The following is a 22,137-nucleotide window of genomic DNA, read 5'->3' on the forward strand; positions in this document are numbered from 1 at the left end:
ATCTACAGATTTAATGCAATCCCTATCAAATTACCAATGGCATTTTTTACAGAACTAGAACAAGAAATCTTAAAATTTGTACGGAGACACAAAAGACCCCGACTAGCCAAAGCAATCTTGAGGGGAAAAAACAGAGCTGGAGGAATCAGACTCCATGACTTTAGACTATACTACAAAGCTACAGTAATCAAGACAATATGGTATTGGCACAAAAACAGAAATATAGGTCAATGGAACAGGACAGAAGGCCCAGAGATAAACCCACAAACCTATGGTCAATTAATCTATGACAAAGGAGGCAAGGATATACAATGGAAAAAAGACAGGGTCTTCAATAAGTGGTGCTGGGAAAACTGGACAGCTACACATAAAAGAATGAAATTAGAACACTCCCTAACACCATACACAAAAATAAACTCAAAATGGATTAAAGACCTAAATGTAAGACGGGACACTATAAAACTCTTAGAGGAGAACATAAAAAGAACACTCTTTGACATAAATCACAGCAAGATCTTTTCTGACTCACCTCCTAGAGTAATGGAAATAAAAACAAAAATAAACAAATGGTACATAATGAAACTTAAAAGCTTTTGCACAGCAAAGGAAACCATAAACAAGAGGAAAAGACAACCCTCAGAATGGGAGAAAATATTTGCAAGTGACTCAACGGACAAAGGATTAATCTCCAAAATATATAAACAGCTCATGCAGCTCAGTATTAAAAAAACAAATAACCCAACCAAAAAATGGGCACAAGACCTTAACAGACATTTCTCCAAAGAAGACATCTCCAAAGATGGCCAAGAAGTACATGAAAAGCTGCTCAACATCACTAATTATTAGAGAAATGCAAATCAAAACTACAATGAGGTATCACCTCACACCAGTCAGAATGACCATCATCACAAAATCTACAAACAACAAATGCTGGAGAAGGAGAACAGGGAACCCTCCTGCACTGCTGGTGGGAATGTAAATTGATACAACCACTATGGAGAACAGTATGGAAGTTCCTTAAAAAAATAAAAATAGAATTATCATATGACCCAGCAATCACACTATTGGGCATATACCCAGGGAAAACCATAATTTAAAAAGACATATGCACCCCCATGTTCATTGCAGCACTATTTACAATAGCCAGGTCATGGAAGCAACCTAAATGCCCATTGACAGGTGAATGGATAAAGAAGACGTGGTACATATATACAATGGAATATTACTCAGCCATAAAAAGGAATGGAACTAGGTCATTTGCAGAGATGTGGATGGATCTAGAGACTGTCATACAGAGTGAAGTAAGTCAGAAAGAGAAAAACAAATATCCTATATTAACGCATATATGTGGAATCTAGAAAAATGGTACAGATGTACCGGTTTGCAAGGCAGAAATAGAGACACAGACGTAGAGAACAAACATATGGACACCAAAGGGGGAAAAGAGGGGTAGGATGAATTGGGAGATTGGGATTGACATATATACACTAATATGGATACAACAGATAACTAATAAGAACCTGCTGTATAAAAAATAAATAAAAATATTTTCACACACACCCCAAAAATAAATAAAATAAAATAAAATATCACCTGACACTTTATCCCAAATCACTGCTAGTACCTATTCACATAACAGACAATTTTTCCCATTGGTTTTCTCAGTATATATTATAATCTCTACAACATAATCACTTACTATGTTACTCTTTAGTATACTTTTTAATCCAATGCCTATAGTTTTTAAGGCCATACTCAGGAATGATTATTTAATCTGCCTTAAATTCTACACTCATTGCATCTTTTATAAACATCCAACCTGGCACTGATTAAGGACATAACAAGTCAATGTATTCTTCTCAAATAGTCATTTGCTGTGCAAAATAACTTATAAATTACTCTGTAATATGAGCAAGTTTAGAGGTCTCAAATATAAGCCTTTTGGGATGGCGACATCTCACCTAATATTCAGGCACATAAGATATTTAACAGTATTTTAGAATACCTATGGCTTTCTATATACAGGCAATTGTTTCCAACCATGATAGAATAATAGGGAACAGACTAACTCTCCCACTTTAAAACAACTAAAAAAATAGGACAAATAAGAAACAATGATTTTCAGATGTTGGACAAAGTCCCATAAATGCCCAGGAAACTGCCTAGAAAAACTTTCCACGCTGCAGCAGAGGGAGGGGGAAACTAAACAAAGTCCAGCAATCTAAGATAAGGAGACAGAGTTGAGAATTCAGGAAGGCCAAGGTGTGTAAAATTCACAGGTAAGAGTACCAGAGAGGAGAGGTGCATAGTGAGAGCTCCACAGATCTGCAGAATTCCTCTTCAGTCTTCATTATTTCTTTTTTTTTTTAATTTTTATTGCAGTATAGTTGCTTTACAATGTTGTGTTAGTTTCTACTGTCCAGCAAAGTGAATCAGCTATACATATACATATATCCTCTCTTTTTTGGATTCCCTTCCCACTTAGGTCACCACAGAGCACTGAGTAGAGTTCTCTGTGCTATACAGTAGGTTCTCATTAGTTATCTATTTTATACATAGTATCAATAGTGTATATATGTCAACCCCAATCTCCCAATTCATCCCACCCCCACCCCCTTCCCCCTTGGTATCCATACGTTTGTTCTCTAGTCTGTGTCTCTATTTCTGCTTTGTAAATAAGACTGTCTATACCATTTTTTTCAGATTCCACATATATGTGTTAATATACGATACTTGTTTTTCTCTTTCTGACTTACTTCATTCTGTATGACAGTCTCTAGGACCATCCATGCCTCTACAAGTGACCCAATTTCATTCCTTTTTATGGCTGAGTAATATTCCATTGTATATAGGTACCACATCTTATTTATCCATTCCTCTGTTGATTGACATTTAGATTGTTGCCATGTCCTGGCTACTGTAAACAGTGCTGCAATGAACATTGGGGTGCATGTGTCTTTTTATATTATGGTTTTACCCGGGTATATGCCCAGTAGTGGGATTGCTGGGTCATATGGTAGTTCTATTTTTAGTTTTTTAAGGAACCTCCATACTGTTCTCCATAGTGGCTGTATCAATTTACATTCCCACCAACAGTGCAAGAGGGTTTCCTTTTCACCACACCCTCTCCAGCATTTAATGTTTGTAGATTTTGTGATGATGGCCATTCTGACTGGTGTGAGGTGATATCTTATTGTAGTTTTAATTTGCATTTCTCTAATAATTAGTGATGTTGAGCATTTTTTCATGTGTTTGTTGGCCATCGAGTATCTTCTTTGGAGAAATGTCTATTTAGGTCTTCTATCCATTTTTTGATTGGGTTGTTCCCTCAGAATAGGAAAAAATATTTGCAAATGAAGCAACTGACAAAGGATTAATCTCCAAAATATACTAATAGCTCATGGAGCTCAGAGTCTTCATTAGTTCTGATCAGTCATGCATATAAGGAAACTTGAGGCTGGGGAAAGAACCCTAGAAAGAAGCAGGTAGAACAATTCCCAGAACTCACACAGGACCAAGAATAATGGAAAAACTCATAATATACAGGCTCTGGGTGGAGTACCCAGAAGAGTACTGGGACAAAATTAACCCTATACTGAAGGCTGCTTGGTCCCACTAAAAAAAAGCTTTTTAAAAGCAAGTTTCAAAAGGATCACGCTGTTTCCAAGTAAGTTAACTGCATCCCAAAACAAACCTCAAGAATATTTAAAGCAAGGCTTCCCTGGTGGCGCAGTGGTTGAGAATCTGCCTACCAATGCAGGGGACATGGGTTCGAGCCCTGGTCTGGGAAGATCCCACATGCCGCAGAGCAACTAGGCCCATGAGCCACAATTACTGAGCCTGCGTGTCTGGAAACTGTGCTCCACAGCAAGAGAGGCCACAATAGTGAGAGGCCCGCACACCGCGATGAAGAGTGGCCCCCACTTGCCACAACTAGAGAAAGCCCTCACACAGAAACGAAGACCCAACACAGCCATAAATAAATAAATTTTAAAAAATAAAAAAATTTAAAAAAAAGAATATTTAAAGCAATAGAAAAATATTTAGGACCTGAAAAGGTAAAATTCATAATGTCTGCCAAATCTAACTAAAAAACTTCCAGGTATTTAAAAAAGAGGTACATATAACCCAGAGAAGAGAAAAAACAATCAATAAAAAAACCTAGAACCACAGAAACAGACCCACAGACATAGAAAACAAACTTATGGTTACCAAAGGGGGAGGCAGTGGGGAGGGACAAATTAGGGGTATGGGATTAACAGATACAAACTACTAAACATAAAATAGATAAGCAACAAGAATTTATCTGTATAGCACAGGACATTATACCCAATATTTTATAATAACCTATAATAAAATATAATCTGCAAAATAACTGAATCACTATGCTGTACACCTGAAACACAATACTGTAAATCAACTATACTTCAATAAAAACAAACAAAAAAACCCACCCCAAAATGACAGATGATAGAAGTAGTACCCAAGGACATTTTAAAAATTGTTATAAATTTATCCCATATATCCATGAAAACAGAGAAAAGCATGAGCATGTTAATGAGACAGAAAATAAAAAAGGAACCAAATCAAACTTCTAGAGATAAAATTTTAAATGTCTGAAAAGAAAAACTGATTAAATGAGATTAACAGTAGATTCAATACTTCAGAAAATTAATGAACTGAATCAACACAGCAACAGAAACTGTCCAAAATGTAACACATAGAGAAAGAAAGAAAAAAAATGAATCACATCAGTGAGCTATGGGACAAATTCAATCAACCCAATAAACATGTATTTAGAGTCCCTAAAACAAAAGAGAGGGAACATAAAAAATATTACTGAAATAATGGAGAAAAAAATTTCCATATTTGGTGAAAATTATAAACCCACAGATCCAAGAAACTCAACAAATCCCAAAGGCATGAAGAAAATTGTAACAACGTAAAGTATATGGGAATGATAAGCACCAAACTCAGGACAGTGGTTAATTCTGGGGGATGAGGCAGAGAAGGAAATCAGGGTGGAAAATAAAGGATCTTCAACTATGTAACATTTTAAGTTACCTTAAGCTAGGTAATAGGTACATGGAGAGTCAAAATATTCTCTTTGGTTTCTGTATAACAAAGATCTTTTTTTTCTAATAATGCTTGCACAAAAAGAAGACAATCCAACAAGACAGTTGCCAAGAAGACAAAAAAACTGCAAAAACAGAAAGCAGACTGTAGCAAATGACATGAAGAAAAATCAGGGAAGGTAAAGGGCTAAAATGACATGGAAAAGGGATTTATGTTCTTTATCCTTTGCTACATTGATAAATTACTGAGTATGCAACATTTTAACATAAATAAAAAGATTATTTTATAAATCTACCATTTACTGAGCACTTAATATGTGTGTCAGACTCTGATGTAAGTTTTATATAAATTATCCCATTTCATACTTAAAGGCACCAAAGGAAGTGAGTTCTGTTTTCATTTCCACTTTACAGATGATGAAACTAAAAGAAGAGAAATTAAACAATCCGCCCTACATTATACAATATAATGCAACAGACCTAAATACAGACATGGAAAGAAAATTACAGAATGATAACATATATGGCTTTCATTTTAAATATATATATGAGCTAAACAATATATTCATTAACATATAGGATTAACTGAATAAACACATACCAAATGGTTAATGGTGGTTGTCTCAGTGAAAGAATATTTAAAAAAAGACTAATTTTCAACAATGTACATTTCTCTGTATATGTATGTTTTAAGATATGCCTGAATTATCTTTGTAATCAGAGAGTTTTTTTCTTTTTAAGTAAATAACTGAAAAAGAGCAACTCCTGTGGAAAAGAAGCATCAGAAGCCAGGTTACATTATATTGGGAATGAGAGGGAAGGACAGAATAAATGTAAACTACTTTTTTCAAGAAGCTTAGCTAGGAAGAGAAGGAATACTATAGAGGTCCTACTGAGAAGAACTTTTTCCTGTTTGTCTGGTTTTCTTTTAATGGAATCTTTGAACATATTTATAGGATAAAGGGAAGAAGGGAACAAAGGTCCAAGAGAGAGGAAGAGGTTATAGCTATTACATGAGGAGTGCAGAGAATGAGATTCCAAAGATAAAAGGATCAAGAGCACAACAGAAGCTGTTAATATTTATTTGAGACAGTGACTTTCACATAATTGAAAACATATTTTTCTAAAAAGTTAGAAATTTTTGCAGTAAGTATGTATTACTTTGGTAATCCAAACAAAGAGGGAGGGTATTTTTTTTAATTTCCATACATTTTACTGGGAAAAATTATATATGCATTCTATTCCAACTCAAGATCCCCATATTTTTCACATCTGAAGAAACAGAAAGGGGAGGGTTTAAGAGCATATGAGAAGACATCAATGCTCTAGTACTGAAGATAGTAACAGATGCAGATATGGATATATAACAATCAAAATTATTTAAATGAGTTACTGAAAATGCCTTATAATCAAAACTCGTAAGTTAAGATGCCTTCTAATCGGGATGCCTTCTTGCAGCACATAAATCTATAACCACTGTGGCATACTTAAGCTTTAACAGAGATTTTTATTTTCTTAGTAACTATAACATTTTGCCAAGTTTTCTCCTAGATTAACAGCTTGGCATAATATGGTAGTTGTTTCACTTTTCTCATAACATTTTATTGTATTTCACTTCCATTTCAAAGTTATTGATTTAGGGGTATGTCCTTCAGTTCTAGAACTGGCAACTACCATTTAAACACTGCAATAAGACTGTCAGAGATATAACATAAAAATATAAAAATTACATAATAGTGAATGTAAAATAACAGCATAGTAGTCATCAAAATCACTTGCAGAAACATTTAATGTACAACTCACTTAGTACACAGACTTGTCAGTTTTGGTCTTGATGAAATTTTTCAATTACAGGGTTTTTGCATAAGGGTTGTGCATTATTTCAAATTTTGTACATTTTATTTTCTTCGTAATACACCACTTAAAAACTGGAATTAAATGAGACAGCACTGTAAATCTGGTGGTACAGAGAGGGAGTTCAAACTAGTGTCTCTGGGATGTATTATCTGAGAGATAGAGACATTCTGTTAGAGAAATAAACATTAGGGAGAAGGATGAAAACCTTGAGAACACTGATAAAGGAAACAGGAAAAAGAACTGACCACCAATATAAAGGACTGTCAACTGCAATTCAAAACTGTGAAAAATTATGAAGCTGTGCTATAAAATTTGGTCAGCTGTCTTCTAAAGTCCATAGTAAGAACTGAAGTGGAGGTCTGCATTAGGGATATACAATTATAAGATAGATGGTACCAAAAGTACTGAATTTGAATATGGACTGATAATAGCACTGTGTAGATAATAGCATTGTATCAATTTTAAATTTTCTCAGTCTGATAATTGTATACTAGATGTTTTTAGAAATGTTCATATAAAATAAAATAAATATTTTAATGAAAATATCCTCGTTCATAGGAGATACGTGCTGAAGCATTTAAGGGTAAAATCATGATGTCTGCAATTTGCTCTCAAATGGGTCAGCAAGAATAAAATTAAAAAGTGTGTGTGTATGTGTACAGAGAGCAAGAAAATGTGACAAAATGGCAAGTTTACTATTCTTGTAAGTTTTCTGTAGATAAACATTTTTTTCAAAATAACAAATTTTTTACAAGAGAGAAATTGAAAAAAGGTCCAAAATAACAGTAAAATATAAGTCCTATAAGAAAAGTACAAAGTGCTATAGGCATTCAGAAGGGATTCATTTCGGAGAAAAGATGAGTGAAGACCTCACATGGAAGGTTTCTGAGCTGGGCCATGCAGGATAGGTAAAGCACAGACATTCCAATTGGAATATATATACCAAACCATTTTCAGCAGCCACTGTTGCAGAGAGGGATTTCACTTTCTTAAGTTAAATATCTCCTATTTTTTTCCTACAAACTTGCCTGTTATGTTTCTATCTCTATTAAAATTACTAGCTCTTTCTCTTATTTTATTAACTTTATTGTGGCATTTTCATTTGTCTAGGTAACAAATCCAATTACCAAGAAAGTTATTAAATAAAGTTAAGACAGAAACATCTGCCTTTGAAGCCTGAAGTTTTGAGTTCTAATCTCAGGTTTTCTACATGATAATAACGTAAGTTTGGGCAGTCACAACATCCCTGAACTACAGTTTGCTGAATTCTAAAGTTAGTATCAGCTCTAAGTACTAAAGACCAAAATCCGGCTTACCTCATATATATTAGGAGACTATACCAAGAATCCATGGTCCTATAACATCTCAAAATAAAATAATGTGTGTGAAGGTGCCCTTTAAAACTATGCAATTTGAAAATAATAAAATTATTCTTATAATCCTTTCCTACGGAACACGTGAACATTTTTTAAGAAAGGAAGAACATAATGTATCAGTTTTAAAAATTAATACAATAAGCCATTATTCCTGGCTGATTCTAGTTCTGGGGCAGTGAAACTTCAAAATGAACTTGGGAAAACTGTGCCAGCATGCAAGGACATGCTGAAAGACTAATGACCTCATGTCAAGAGGACATGGAGGGATCTCTTCAAGAGATCCCCCAAATTTGGAGTAATCTGAGTATCCAAAGAATAATAACTGAAATGGATTGTAAACACTAAATAAAATCCTTCAGTCCATAGTGACATTTTTTTTTTAAAGAGCAAGAAAAAGGGGGGAAACTTATCAGTCACTTTTGCAGGGGATCATCGTGCAAACAGAAAATATAAGCTTTACCCTATCTTTCTAGGAGAAACAAAGTTTCATCCCTAGCTGATGGAGATAAGTACTTTTTACAGAAGAATACCAACTAATAAATACAAATAGAATGATAAAATTAGAAGGGAAAAGCAACATTTTGAAACCTCTAATGGAATGTGATTCAGGCAAGGATCATTAATCGGTGAATCAGGTAAAATATTCATTCAATACAAGGTGCTAAAGTACTACCCCCATAGATTCTTAATAACTACAAAGAGAAAAACATAACTATACAAGGAGGACTTGGAGGTCACCACCTTTAAGTAATCATACTTATCATCAAAAGCACAACAACTTGATATTGTGTGCTTCCTGCTGCGATGCAACATGAAGTGCCATATATCACTATGAAGTCTGCTTACCAAAAATGAGTCTTATCAACCTTGACATCTAACTTCCTGTTATCAGAAATATAAGACTTAGTGGAATGACTTAAACAACATGAACAGACTACTAAACAAATACACAATGGGTGTTATTCTATAAGACAACTGGCATGGTCTCTACAAAAAGTCAGTCATTTAAAGAGGGGGAAAAAAAAGATGGGGAGGCCATTCCTCTAGATTGTAAGAGAGTAAAGACAATGAACCAGATTTGATATGTGCCCTCCCGACTCATTCCAATGCCTGCTCCCAGATCTTCACATTTGCTTTCCACCCTGAGCAGCCCTAGCAACACCTTGTGCCTCTGGCCTGCTGCCCACATCTCATCCTCTCACCTCCTCATTTGGGGCTTTCCTGCAAAGCACAAAACCAAATACCATATGCCCTGCACCCACAAATCCACAACCCTGAAGTGCAGGGGAATTCTTGTTCACTAGAAGCCAGTAGATAAATTCTTGCCCTTTCCCTCCTTGGATGCAGTATATATGGCTTCTCATGGATGCAATACCCAGGATCCAGCAATCAGTCACACTTAGTGGCAGGAAGCATTCCTGTATTAGTTTTCCCTTATTTCCAGCTTATTCAACTTTTCCCTCACTTGTGCTTCCTAGCAGTGAATGAACTCCCCAAATAAAGTACATAATAGCACATTAGCCCTCTGCCTCAAGTTCTGTTAATAGGGAAATCCAGATAATAGCAGAGACTTAATGTTCAAATGCAGTACATGAATCTTAACTGGATTCTGACTTTTAAAAGTCCTAAAAGATAGATCAGAAATGACTGTATGGATTGGAGAGAAAATTTAATAATTATTAACTTTCTTAGGTGTGATAATAGTTCTAAGGTTACACAGGAGAATATCTGACTATTCTTACTCATAGGAGATATGTGATAAAGTTTTTACAGTTTAAGTGCATGATGTCTGCGCCTGATTTTCAAATAGTTTCCCCAAATACACATATAGAGAAAAGGCAAATACTAAAAAATATTAGTAACTGTTGACTCTATATGGATGTTTGTTGGTCTATTCTTTCAATTTTACTGTACTTGGAAATGTTTTATGATAAAAAGAAAAAAATATAATCACCTTTAGCCTATTACTTAACTATAATATGGAAAGAACCACAGTTCTCACTTCATTCAAAAAACATTTACTGAACAACTACTACGTGCAAATACTAATATATTTCAGTAACTTCAGGTACTTACACTCAGGTAGAGAGACTAAAATACACACAAAATAATGTACATTGGAGCATTTAATTACAACAGTAATGAATACTATCAAGTAGAGGTAGAAAGTGCTATAATAGGAGCTCTGGCAATCTGAGAGGTAAAAGAAGCCTTCTATCAGGAAGTGACCTTGTAGTGATCCTTGACTCTCTTGTAGTGATCTCTGACTCTTACAACCCATTTCCAAACTGTCCTCGAATCCTTGAGACCTACACTCAAAATATCGCATAATTCAGCCGTTTAGCACCTCCATTATCACACTTTGGTTCAAGCCTATATCCATCCTTAACTGGACTACTTAAACAGATTCCTAACAGGTCTCCTGCTTCTACCCTTACTACAGTATATTTTCAACAAAATAGCCTGAATGATCCTTTTAAAGGTTAGGTTAAATGATGTCACTCCTCTGCTCCAAAACTGCAAAAGCTTCACATGATCTGCCCCTGTCTTACCCTCTGACCTCATCTCCCATTACTCTCTCCCTTTCTCACTCTGCTCTAGCCATACTGGCCATCTTGCTATTTCTCATATATTCTAGCCTTCTTCTTGCCTTAGTCTTTGCAGTGGTTATCCCCCAAATAACTGTATCAACTTCCAATTCTTTGTACAAGTATCACTTCAACAAGGCCCATCATAAATACCCTACTTAAAACTGAAAAGCACACCCCCCATCTGGCATCCCTGCTCCCCTTAATCTGCTCTACCTTTTTTCCTCTCACATCACTTATCACCTTCTAGCACACTAGATAAATGCATGATATACAATAGGTGCTCAGTATTTGACATTTAAAATAAAATGCTAAAAATGAGCAGGAGTTGGCAAAAGAAATAAGAATCTTCTCGCAGAGGGAACATTATGTGGGGACCCCAAGCTAAGAGGATCCAGTGACCAAAGAAGGAAAGCACTCTAAAAGATGAGTGGAGAAACAGGCAGTGGCCAAATAACTCAGGATTTCTGAGTCTCATGAGGGATTTCCTACTTCACTCTGAGAGAAATGGAAAACCAATGAAAGGTAATAACATAATTTGCATTTTATAAAGATAATCTTGGAAGCAAACTGGCCATAAAGTCAAAAGGGTAAAGTGTGAATGCAGACAGGCCAAAAATCTAGGCAAAAAATCAGGGTGGTTTAGACTAGAGTGGCAAGAATGGAGACACATTGGAATGCTGATTCATGTGAAATTTTGCAAACTGAAGCACAAATTAGATGTAAACGTGAAAAGCAAAATAAAAGCTTCTGACAAATAATATAGTAGAGTATCTTTATCACCTAGGAGTTGGAAAACACTCCAGTAGGCACAAAAAGCATTAAACACAAATTGGACTATATTAAGTTTAAGAAATCTTGATCATTAAAAGATTTCACTAAGAAAAGCATGCTTCAGAGTGGGAAAAAATATACATTACACATATACCTGACAAAAGAATCATATCCAGATAGAGACCTCCTACAAATCAATAAGACAGAAGATGTAAAGCAACAAAAAGTGTTAAAAACTTGGACACTTCAAAAAGATAGCAAAATGAACAATAAATATATGAAATGGTGTTTGTTAATTGTTAATCTTGTTAATGATAAGGAAAGTACAAATACAACAATATGAAGTACCAGTACACACCTAATGGAATGGTTGAAATTATTAATAAAAAGACTGACAATAACAAGTGTTGACAATTATGCGAAACAAATGAAACTTGCACATACTGATGGTAATTATAAAAACAGGCATAATCACTCTGCAAAACAGTTTCCATTGTGTTCTAATACTAAATGTATCATTTTCATAATTGGGTATATACCCAACAGAAATGCATACACAGGTGCCCAAAAAACATACACACTCAGTTCTGCTATAATGTTGTTCTGAAAATGCAAATTTGTTCCAACACAACTGATATATTAGGAAACAGTATGAACAAAGCACAATTTTCATGTTTGCTTATGCTCAATCATATCTATGAGAAACACTAGGTAAGGGCAGAAAACTGAACCCCGAAGAAACGAGCCACATAGGAATACATAAAATGCACATATTTCAAGGCTTTAGTTTGAGTGTTACGAGTCACACTCATCCATATCTGGTGTTACAACTTTTCATCCACTTTCAGATAATTCTCCCTGCCAGCACTTCACAGTAACTCACAAGTTGCAACCCGAACACACACTCCCATAGCAAACAAGACTTTTTTCAAGGTAAAATGTCATATTTATTGTAATATTATGCATTTCTTAGTCACTTATCATGTGTGAAACTGTGCTGCCATTTTTATTAGGTTCTTACCTTTTTTAAATGTGGCACTCACCAAGTTTTAAGTTTTGAGTCCCCTATTTTCTCAAGACATAAGCCCTGTGGGTTTCACTGCACACCTTTGCATAGTATGATGATTTTTAAGAACTTAAACATTATACTATGGCAGAAATAACTGTAAAAGAATATTCAAAAAGCAGCACTAACCCCAAACTGGAAACAAGTAAAATATCCACCATCAACAGAATGGATAAATATAGTGTGGTGTATCATACAATGGAATATTATACAGCAGTAATAATGAAAAAACTTCAAATCATGGAAGAAATTCACAAATGTAAGAAAAAAGCTAGACACAAGAAGCTAGAGTACATACTGTATAAATGTGTTAATATAGTTTTAAAAGAGGCAAAAAACACCAACACAATGGTGTTAGAAATCAGGATGGTCCTTTGAGGAAAAGGGATTAGGTAGTGAATAGGAAAGGTACAAGGGAGATTTTGGGGGTACTGGTACTTTTTTTTTTAATTGAGATTTAACGGACATACCATAAAATTCACCAAATTATAAGGTGTACTATTCACTGGTTTTTAGTATATTCGCAGAGCTGTGCAACGATCATCACTATTTAATTACAGAATCCGTTAGCAGTCATTTCATTTTTTTCCCATGGCCTGATGTATTCACAATGCAGTAATTCATCAAGCTGTACATTTATAATTTGTGGACCTTTATATATGAATATTACAAAGAACTTCAATAAATTTTTTAAAGTTAGTATTTAGAGGACTTCAGATTAAACCGTGCAGGCTGAATATACACTTCAACTCTGTCTCCTAACTCTACTTAAATTAAAGCAGATGGATTACTTTAAAGCATTAAATACAAGGTCAAAGAGAAGGGGAAAAGAGATATCCTCCCTATACCACTGAGTCAGATAATTTCCCTCCCGTAAAGATGAACTCAGAAGGAGTTCCATCAGTCCCCATCTGATACAGGAGACCTAGAGATAGCAGGGACAACTGAAAACGAGAGTACGTTACTGAAAGTGGGTATTCTTCTTAACCTACCTAAATTAATACTTTCTTTTTTCACAGAATCATACTGTATCTTCTGATCTGCAACCTGCTTTCAATCATTTAATAACATATAGTAGATACAGAGACTATATTTTTATGCCTGCTATTTTATATTACATTAAGTGGCTGTATGATATTATGTTTATCCAGTTTCTTACTGATAATCATTTAGATTGTTTTGGTTTTTATTAATATTACAAATAATACTGCAATGAGCAGGCATATATTTTTTAATATATATTAATAATTTTTGAGAGTACATCTGTGACATATACTGGATCAAAGGATATGAATATATACTGTCAGGCTGTCTTTCAAAATTGCTGCACCACTGTATTCTCCTACCAACAGAGTAAGAGTTTCTGCTTCGTCACGTTTAATTAATCTTTGACAATCAAGTTAGTTAAAAATATTCTGTCAATTTAATTTGCATTTTTTAAAGTTACATTGAACATCTCTTCATAGGCTTATTGGCCCATTTGTATCTCTTTTTCTCCAAACTGTCCGTTCATGTCCTTTGGTCACTTCCCTATTGAATTTGGCTTTTTCCTTCTTATTGATCGGTAAGAGGTTTCTTGAGTTTAAAGGGTTAGAAATTAGTTCCTTTTCATAAATGTGACAAAATTTTTTCCCAGTGTAACATTTCTTACTTGCTCATTGTATCTTTTAAGATACAGAAATTCTATAATCAAAGTTCAAACAAACTTTGTAAAATCCACAAAGAAATTCTACAGTCAGTATTCTTAACCTTTTCTTCGAATTTTTCAAGGTTTTCTTTGTTGTGCTTAGAAAAGCTTTCCCTCTATCCAAAAAAGACTGAAAAGTTTATTTTTATGGTTTCATTTTTTTTTTTAACCTTTTGATCCATTTGAAACGTACTGTATCATCAGGAATAGGACTGCCACAGACTAAATGTTTGTGTCCCCCTCCAAATTCACAGGTTGAAATTCTAACCCCCAACGTGACGGTACTGGAGTGGCCAAAAAGTTCCTTCGGTTTTAAGTAAAAATGAAAGACATATTTTTCATTTTCACCAAGAATTTTATTGAACAATGTACTCACTGTTTTGTTCCACTACCTTCTGCCATTTTTCAGGCAACTACATAATTCCATCTTCCCAAAACATTTTATCTTTTTGAGCAAAGAACTCTTTCAGGTGCCTTTTACAGTCTTCCAGGGAACTGAAATTTTTTCCATTAAGAGAATTTTGTAAAGACTGAAATAAATGGAAATCCTAAGGTGCAATGCCTGGTGAATACGGCAGATGAATCAGATCTTCCCAGCCAAGCTGTAACAATTTTTGCCTGGTCATCAAAGAAACATGCGATCACCCTGATGGAAGATTATGCGTTTTCTGTTGACTAATTCCGGAAGCTTTTCATCGAGTGCTGCTTTCAGTTAGTCTAACTGGGAGCAGTACTTGTTGGAATTAAACGTTTGGTTTTCCAGAAGGACCTCATAATAGAGGACTCCCTTCCAATCCCACCATATATACGACACCTCCTTTGCATGAAGACCGGCCTTTGGTGTGGTTGGTGGTGGTTCATTTTGCTTGCCCCACCATCTCTTCCGTTCCACATTATTGTACAGTATCCACTTTTCATTGCCCGTCACAATTTGTTTTAAAAATGGAACATTTCATTACGTTTAAATAGAGAATCACATGCAGGAACACTGTTAAGAAGGTTTTTTTCACTTAACTTACGTGCAACCCAAACATCAAAGCAATGAACATAACCAAGCTGGTGCAAATGATTTTCAATGCTTCATTTGGATATTTCGAGTATGTCAGCTGTCTCCCACGTGGTATAATGTTGATTGTTCTCACTTAATCTCTCAATTTGATGGCTATCAACTTCAACTAGTCTACCCAACTGTGGAGAACTGTCCAGCGAGAAATCTCTAGCACAGAACTTTGCAAATTACTTTTGACACATTCAATTAGTCACAGCACCTTCTCCATACACTGCACAAATCTTTTTTTGTGTTTCAGTTGTGTTTTTACCTTTCTTGAAATAATAAAGCATAATATGCCAAAAATGTTGCTTTTTTCTTCCATCTTCGATATTAAAATGGCTACACAAAAATTCACCAATTCTGATAAGTTTTTTTTTAAATGTATGCTGATATGACAGCTGTCACAATACAATCTAACAAAATTTTTTTCAAATGAAGTTAAAGGCAACTAAGCACTAATAGAGCCATCTTACAGACAAAACTGAGTGAACTTTTTGGCCAACCCAGTATTAACAAATGGGGCCTTTGGGAAGTGATTAGGTCTTGAGAGTGGAGCTTTTGTGAATGGCATTAATGCCTTTATAAAAGAGATCCCAGAAAGCTTCCTCACACCTTCCTCAATGATAAGGACATAGCAAGAAGATGGCCATCAATGAACCAGGAAGTGAGATCTCACTAGACAGTGAATCTATTAGTGACCTGATCTTAGACTTCCCAGCCTCCAGAACCATGAGGAATAAATCTGTGTTGTTTATAAGCCACTTAGTCTATGGTATTCTGTTATAGCAGCCCCAAAGAACTAAGATAGAATAGTGCATCCTTCTTTGTTGGAATTTCTCCTTAAATCAAACAATTTCTCCTACTCTTGCATTTTGCTTCCTTTCATATATTCTTCTTTACAATCTCTAAAAGTAATTGTTCTTATTTTAGAATAGATTTGTTTTTATAAAAATGACACATGCTCATTATTTTTAAAAAGTAACAGAAAAGTACTAAAAAAAACAAAATCCCCATTACCCACAATCATTAATATTAAGCAAACATATGCAAACATCTCACTAGACATATGTTCAAAGTAAAAGACATACCAAAACCAAAAAAAGTTATAACTAAATGGAATACTAATTATGTCACTTTAAAAATAAATGGTATTGGGCTTCCCTGCTGGCGCAGTGGTTGAGAGTCCACCTGCGGATGCAGGGGACACGGGTTCGTGCCCTGGTCTGGGAAGATCCCACATGCCGCGGAGCGGCTGGGCCCATGAGCCATGGCCGCTGAGCCTGCACGTCCGGAGCCTGTGCTCCGCAATGGGAGAGCCCACAACAGTGAGAGGCCCGCGTACCACCAAAAAAAAAAAAAAAAAAAAGTATTAATTTTCATTTTACTACATCAGAAGAAATAGAAGAAACACAGTCACAAGGCCACATATTAACTGACAAATGGGAATCTGGCAAGAGTTAGATCAGTTACCAACTGTTAAAATAAAAAAAAGACAAGAAAGAAAAGTGGATAGATGCTTTACAAGACAAAGATTTTTTACTTTAAGAGAATAAGAGAGGCAAGCCCTGGTGGAAATTGATCAATCTCAAATAATTTCTGCAACAACAACTCTCTTTAAGATAGTCCTGCAAAAGTGAACATAAAATGAAAGAGACAAGATCATGTTGCATGCAATTTTGTCAGAAAAAGATTACCTTACTTTTTAATCCAAAAATTAGTGCACAGTGTAATAATAATCTAATTTTTTTGTACAAGACAAAATATTTTCATGATTTTAATTTTTTTCAAGTTATAGTCCAATAAAAACTTTTTTTGCATTTGTTTTGAGTCAGTGGATTCTCTTCAACTGTAAAACACTTGAGGTGAATTAAATTATCCAACTCTCTTTTCAGTCCCAAACACTGTGCCCCTAAGAGTTTAAAGTAGGAATTGAAATGAGAGATCAAGTTAAAGGTCACTTAGCCAAGTTTTCTGTCCAAATGAAGCATAAATGAATGGGTAATAGGGGAACATACTTTCCTTCTTTCCCTCAAAAGAAATCAAATCTCCAAATATTCCAAGCTTTTTTTTTAAGTCTTATGACTGTCATCCACCAGTGTGTTTCAAAACTATTTGCATTTTCAGACTATCATCTTCAGGGTATCCTGTCCTCTCTGAAAAACAGTACTTCCCCTTAACTGACCTTAGCTCACAGATATTTCTCTTTTTAAGAATCTAGGACTTGATGGATATATCCCCATGTTCCCTTTACTAAGTCTACCCATGAATGGGTACAGATTTCAAACATTACTACAGGATCTTCCATGCAACAAGCCCTAAACAACATTTTGTAACCATACTCCCTTCTCCTCCACATTCCTAATTAATAAGATCTGATATTTCAGTCTGAAAGGCCTTATTCTCCTCTTAATTTTAGATACCTTTATTATGTCCATAATATACCTTTCAGGACATGCAGAAACCAGCAATGCAAAAAGCATTCTAGGTACCAGTGCCTCATAATTTTATAAAAGTTGAAATGTTTCCAATACCATTCTTAACGGAATTCAATGCACAGTTGATCTTTCAGACTGAAATCTATATGGAAATTAACTTGCAGCTTGCAGAACTGTCCACTTATTTAACCTTAAAGAACATTTACTGGTTACAATGATCAGGTCATTATCTAAACAATCACCTATAAAAACAGACAAATCAACTTCAAGAACTCTATGCTTTATAATCATAGCTGACAATAGAAAAATAATTAAGTTATTAAATAAGAAGCCAATTCCCTTAAAATTTAACATGTTTCTTAAAATTTTTTAACCTAGGACCACAGTAAATGTGAAATAGAAACTGTATTACTGATTAACATTTTAAAAATCTATCTGAAATGGACTAACATAAGTACAAATGATATATCAATTAAAGGGAATGGAAACTGAAACTATCTAAGAGAAAATGATGATGAAAATAAGAGAAGAGAAAAATAAAGATACATAGGCAATACAACACTACATTCTCTAACCAAAGAGAAAAATACAAGGACATACTATGATTAGTAAAGAGAACTGTGAAATGGGTATTAAGATGCCTAAAATCCAAAGGTAAACTTGCCCAAATTAGCCAAATAAGCTGGGTCAAGTCATTCCTTTTCTTCTGGATCTCAGTTTCCTCATCTTCAAGATGAAGGGGAGGGATCAGATGTTCTCTGATTCTTCCTGCTCTAAAATTCTATAGTTCTACATTATTTAATGTAAGAGAAAACTGAGAATCTGTTTCATTACCAAAGGGTTGTCTGGTTGCTGCCTACCACTACTTTTCCCTGATTCAATTTTCCAGGCACTTCTCCAGCAGTAAGATACTAGTATCAAAGTCAGTCAGACAACCACCTTCAAATGACTCATGTTCCTCAGACAGAATCCTCATTACAAAATGCTTCATATCTCTGTTATGTCATATCTACCAGCAACAGTAGATCACAACAAAAAAAGAACATTACTAAAACAGTTATGAAAACTCAAAGAAATAATTAGCTACAAAAAAAAATAGAGAAACCAATGCTGTCCTTAAGATTTCTTGATCAGTCTCTAGTGAGATTTAACAATGCAATCCTTCAAGCCAATAAACAGAGAATCTGTGTAGCAACTGCTTTCTGAGAAAAAATACCAGAGCAAAACCATCTTTTCAAAGTAGTTTCCATCTAATTATTACACAGATGGGGTCTCACTAAGGTCTAGCATGCAAAGTAATTTTTAATAAAGTAATATACTTTAAGTAATATTAATAAGCCTGAAGCATTGATAATACTAAGTAAGACTAAAGTAGTACTTTAATAGTCAAGTATTTCAGACCTTGAACCATTCACAACATTTTAAGACAGGGGTACCAGAAATTCTGAGCTTATCCTTTCAAAAGTATTTTTAATCCCATCCTTTTTTTTCTATTATAAATGATACTTCCACAAAATATCCATTTTAATAAAATGAGAAAACTTAGGAGCCCCAATTAACTGATCACTGAAAAACAGCTTAAAGAAAAGTTTTTTTATCTTACCTCTACACTAGGGCTAAGGCTACTTGGTAGTGTTTCTGAAGTCACAGTAGTGCTTGGAAGGCTGGAAATTTCCCAAGTATTCACAGGCTGTATTGGTTCAGACTGCTTTGAACGATCTATACATTTTGGATTATCCAGTAAGGTCACTTCATAAAATTCTTGAATATCTAGATGTGAGGAAAGGAAAAGAAAAATTCAAAAGTATTTAAATTTTCTAATTAAACTATGTATTGCTGAAACAACATAACTCAAAAGCAAAATTTTTACTCTAGATTAGTAAAATAAATCCAATCTTATAATGTACTTATACAGTGAATATTTTCTCATTTTATTATGTCACATATCAGAACCTGCAGGGCACAGTGTAAAAGTCATAGGCTTTTTATACTTCGAAGTCAGTGCTGAGTTCAAATCCCTATTCCATCATCAATTAGCTACATGTATAGGCAAGTTACTTAATCTCTGATAACTTGCTTCTTATCACTGTGAATTGTTTCAAGTATTCAGCGCAATACATGTAAAGTGCACACGGGCACACACTCGGCTCCTAACAGACAGCAGTTAATACTATTATTGTGAATTCTGCAGACATAAGTCATCACTGATATTTTATGTTTTTGTATCACCAATATCCAGGCTGGGAATGTAAACCCCTCAAGTGGTTTCAACTGCCCTTGTAACCAAAGTAAAACAAAAGAAGAATAATACATTAAAATAAAATCAAAGAACTAAGAAGTATTTTTTTAGATAGCCTCGAATTTGAATATTTGAAATAGTAAGTTAAAATATTTTGTTATTTTAGAAATAGTCAGTTAAAAGTATGACAAAACTCTGAAAGAAATGATAAATGTACTTATAGCAACACAGGATAATCTGGAAGATCAAGTTACTCTGCTATCAGCTGGAATTACATGAACTTAGTATATTAACACTGGTTATTCATGCTGCTCAGAAGCTCTGAGTGGTAGTTATATCATGTTTAACTACCCCACTACTAGTTTTTTATCCACCTCCTGGTATAATTTTGAGTTGATTTTTTTTAAAGGAGGGAAATTATTATTTAGCAGTAAAGATGGGGTATTATCTTGTATAGAATCAAATAAAATAACTGTAAATAATATTTAGAAAGAATAACTTTTATTTCTTGTTTTCTCAATATGATTAAAAGATTAGTATCTCCCTTAAAAAACAACATCAGGGCTTCCCTAGTGTCGCAGTGGTTGAGAGTCCACCTGCTGATTCAGGGGACACGGGTTCGTGCCCCGGTCCGGGAAGATCCCACATGCCCTGGAGTGGCTGGGCCCGTGAGCCATGGCCGCTGAGCCTGCGCGTCTGGAGCCTGTGCTCCGCAATGGGAGAGGCCACAACAGTGAGAGGCCCGCGTACCGCAAAGAAAAAAAAAAAATCATAAGATACTAGAGACAAAGTAACTCCCTTTTTAGTTTTGATAACCAGTGGAATTGTAGAACTTTCTAGATAAAAGGCTAATAAAAACTCAGGTCTGACAGTGAGAATAATATCGGCCTACTTCACAGGATGTTAATATTGCTGCAGAAAATTGTATGTGAAAGCATTTTATAAACCATGAATCACTATATAAAACTGTTCACATAACCATCATGGAAAAAATTAAAAACTCAAATTCAGAGCATTAGCTACAAATGGTTCTTACCAAACAAAAATTGTTTAATCTGAACCTAAATCAAGTCTTTAGAACCAACTTCTAGTTCAGAGGGAATACAGGGGACAGAAGAACAAGTTAAATGACACCAGAAAAGAAATCAAAACTGATTCAGAGGGAGACATTCTACAAGACAAATGGCCTGGTATCTTTAGAAAGCAATGTCACGAAAGGGAAAATAAATTGTTTGAAAGTAAGAATTTCTGTATAAAGGAAACAAAAAAGACACACCAACTAACTGCAATGTCAGAGCCTTAACTGGTGTGTGTGTGTGTGTGTGTGTTTGTTTGGGGAAGGCTGGTGAGGGGGGACGAACTATAAAAGACATTGTGACAAGAACAGGGAAACTTAAATACAGACTATCTTCCAGAAAATATTAGGGGAAAAAGTTTTTTTCTAGAAGATATATATGTGTGTGAGAGTATGTATATATTTATGTAGCAGGACATGTATTTCTATATATGTAAGAGATATATTTTTATATATGTAGGAGATAAATATTTGTAGATCTATCTACCTACCTGTCTATAGAGATCTCCTACCCCCCAAATCAAACAAACAAAAAACAGAGCTCCTAGTACAGTATTATGCCTCCCAAGAGCACTAAATCAGTGTTGATCAATCGGTTAGTTACCAGTCTCAATATAAATAGCCCACATCACTACATAAAATTTTTATTATATTATCCAATACTGTAAGTCAAGTTTCAAATCTTAAATTTCTATGTGACCTTTCATTCTATAATTAGCAGAAATACTGATATATTGTCCTTTAATAACATCTCTTAAAATTTTAGGCCAGTGCTGTCCAAAATAACTATCTGCAGTGATAAATGTTCTATAGCTATACTGTCCAATACGGTAGCCACTAGCTATATATGCCTCTTGAGCATTTAAAATGTGACTAGTGTGACTGAGGAACTGAATTTATTATTTTATTTAGGT

The 22,137-nt window shown here is 34.7% G+C and overlaps 1 protein-coding gene across 11 annotated transcripts in view; it reads right to left on the reverse strand.

The window, feature by feature from the left end:
- DLG1 (discs large MAGUK scaffold protein 1) overlaps positions 1-22,137 on the reverse strand; it is a 285,716-nt gene that overhangs the window by 247,385 nt on the left and 16,194 nt on the right. For all 11 annotated transcript variants that reach the window (XM_060010895.1, XM_060010903.1, XM_060010902.1 and 8 more), the window contains exon 4: positions 19,513-19,679. In XM_060010895.1, coding sequence (XP_059866878.1) covers positions 19,513-19,679 — 167 coding nt within the window. The remainder of the gene's footprint in view (positions 1-19,512; positions 19,680-22,137) is intronic.

The sequence above is a fragment of the Delphinus delphis genome, chromosome 4 (genome assembly GCF_949987515.2).
Source record: "Delphinus delphis chromosome 4, mDelDel1.2, whole genome shotgun sequence".
In the NCBI taxonomy this organism is placed as follows: domain Eukaryota; kingdom Metazoa; phylum Chordata; class Mammalia; order Artiodactyla; family Delphinidae; genus Delphinus; species Delphinus delphis.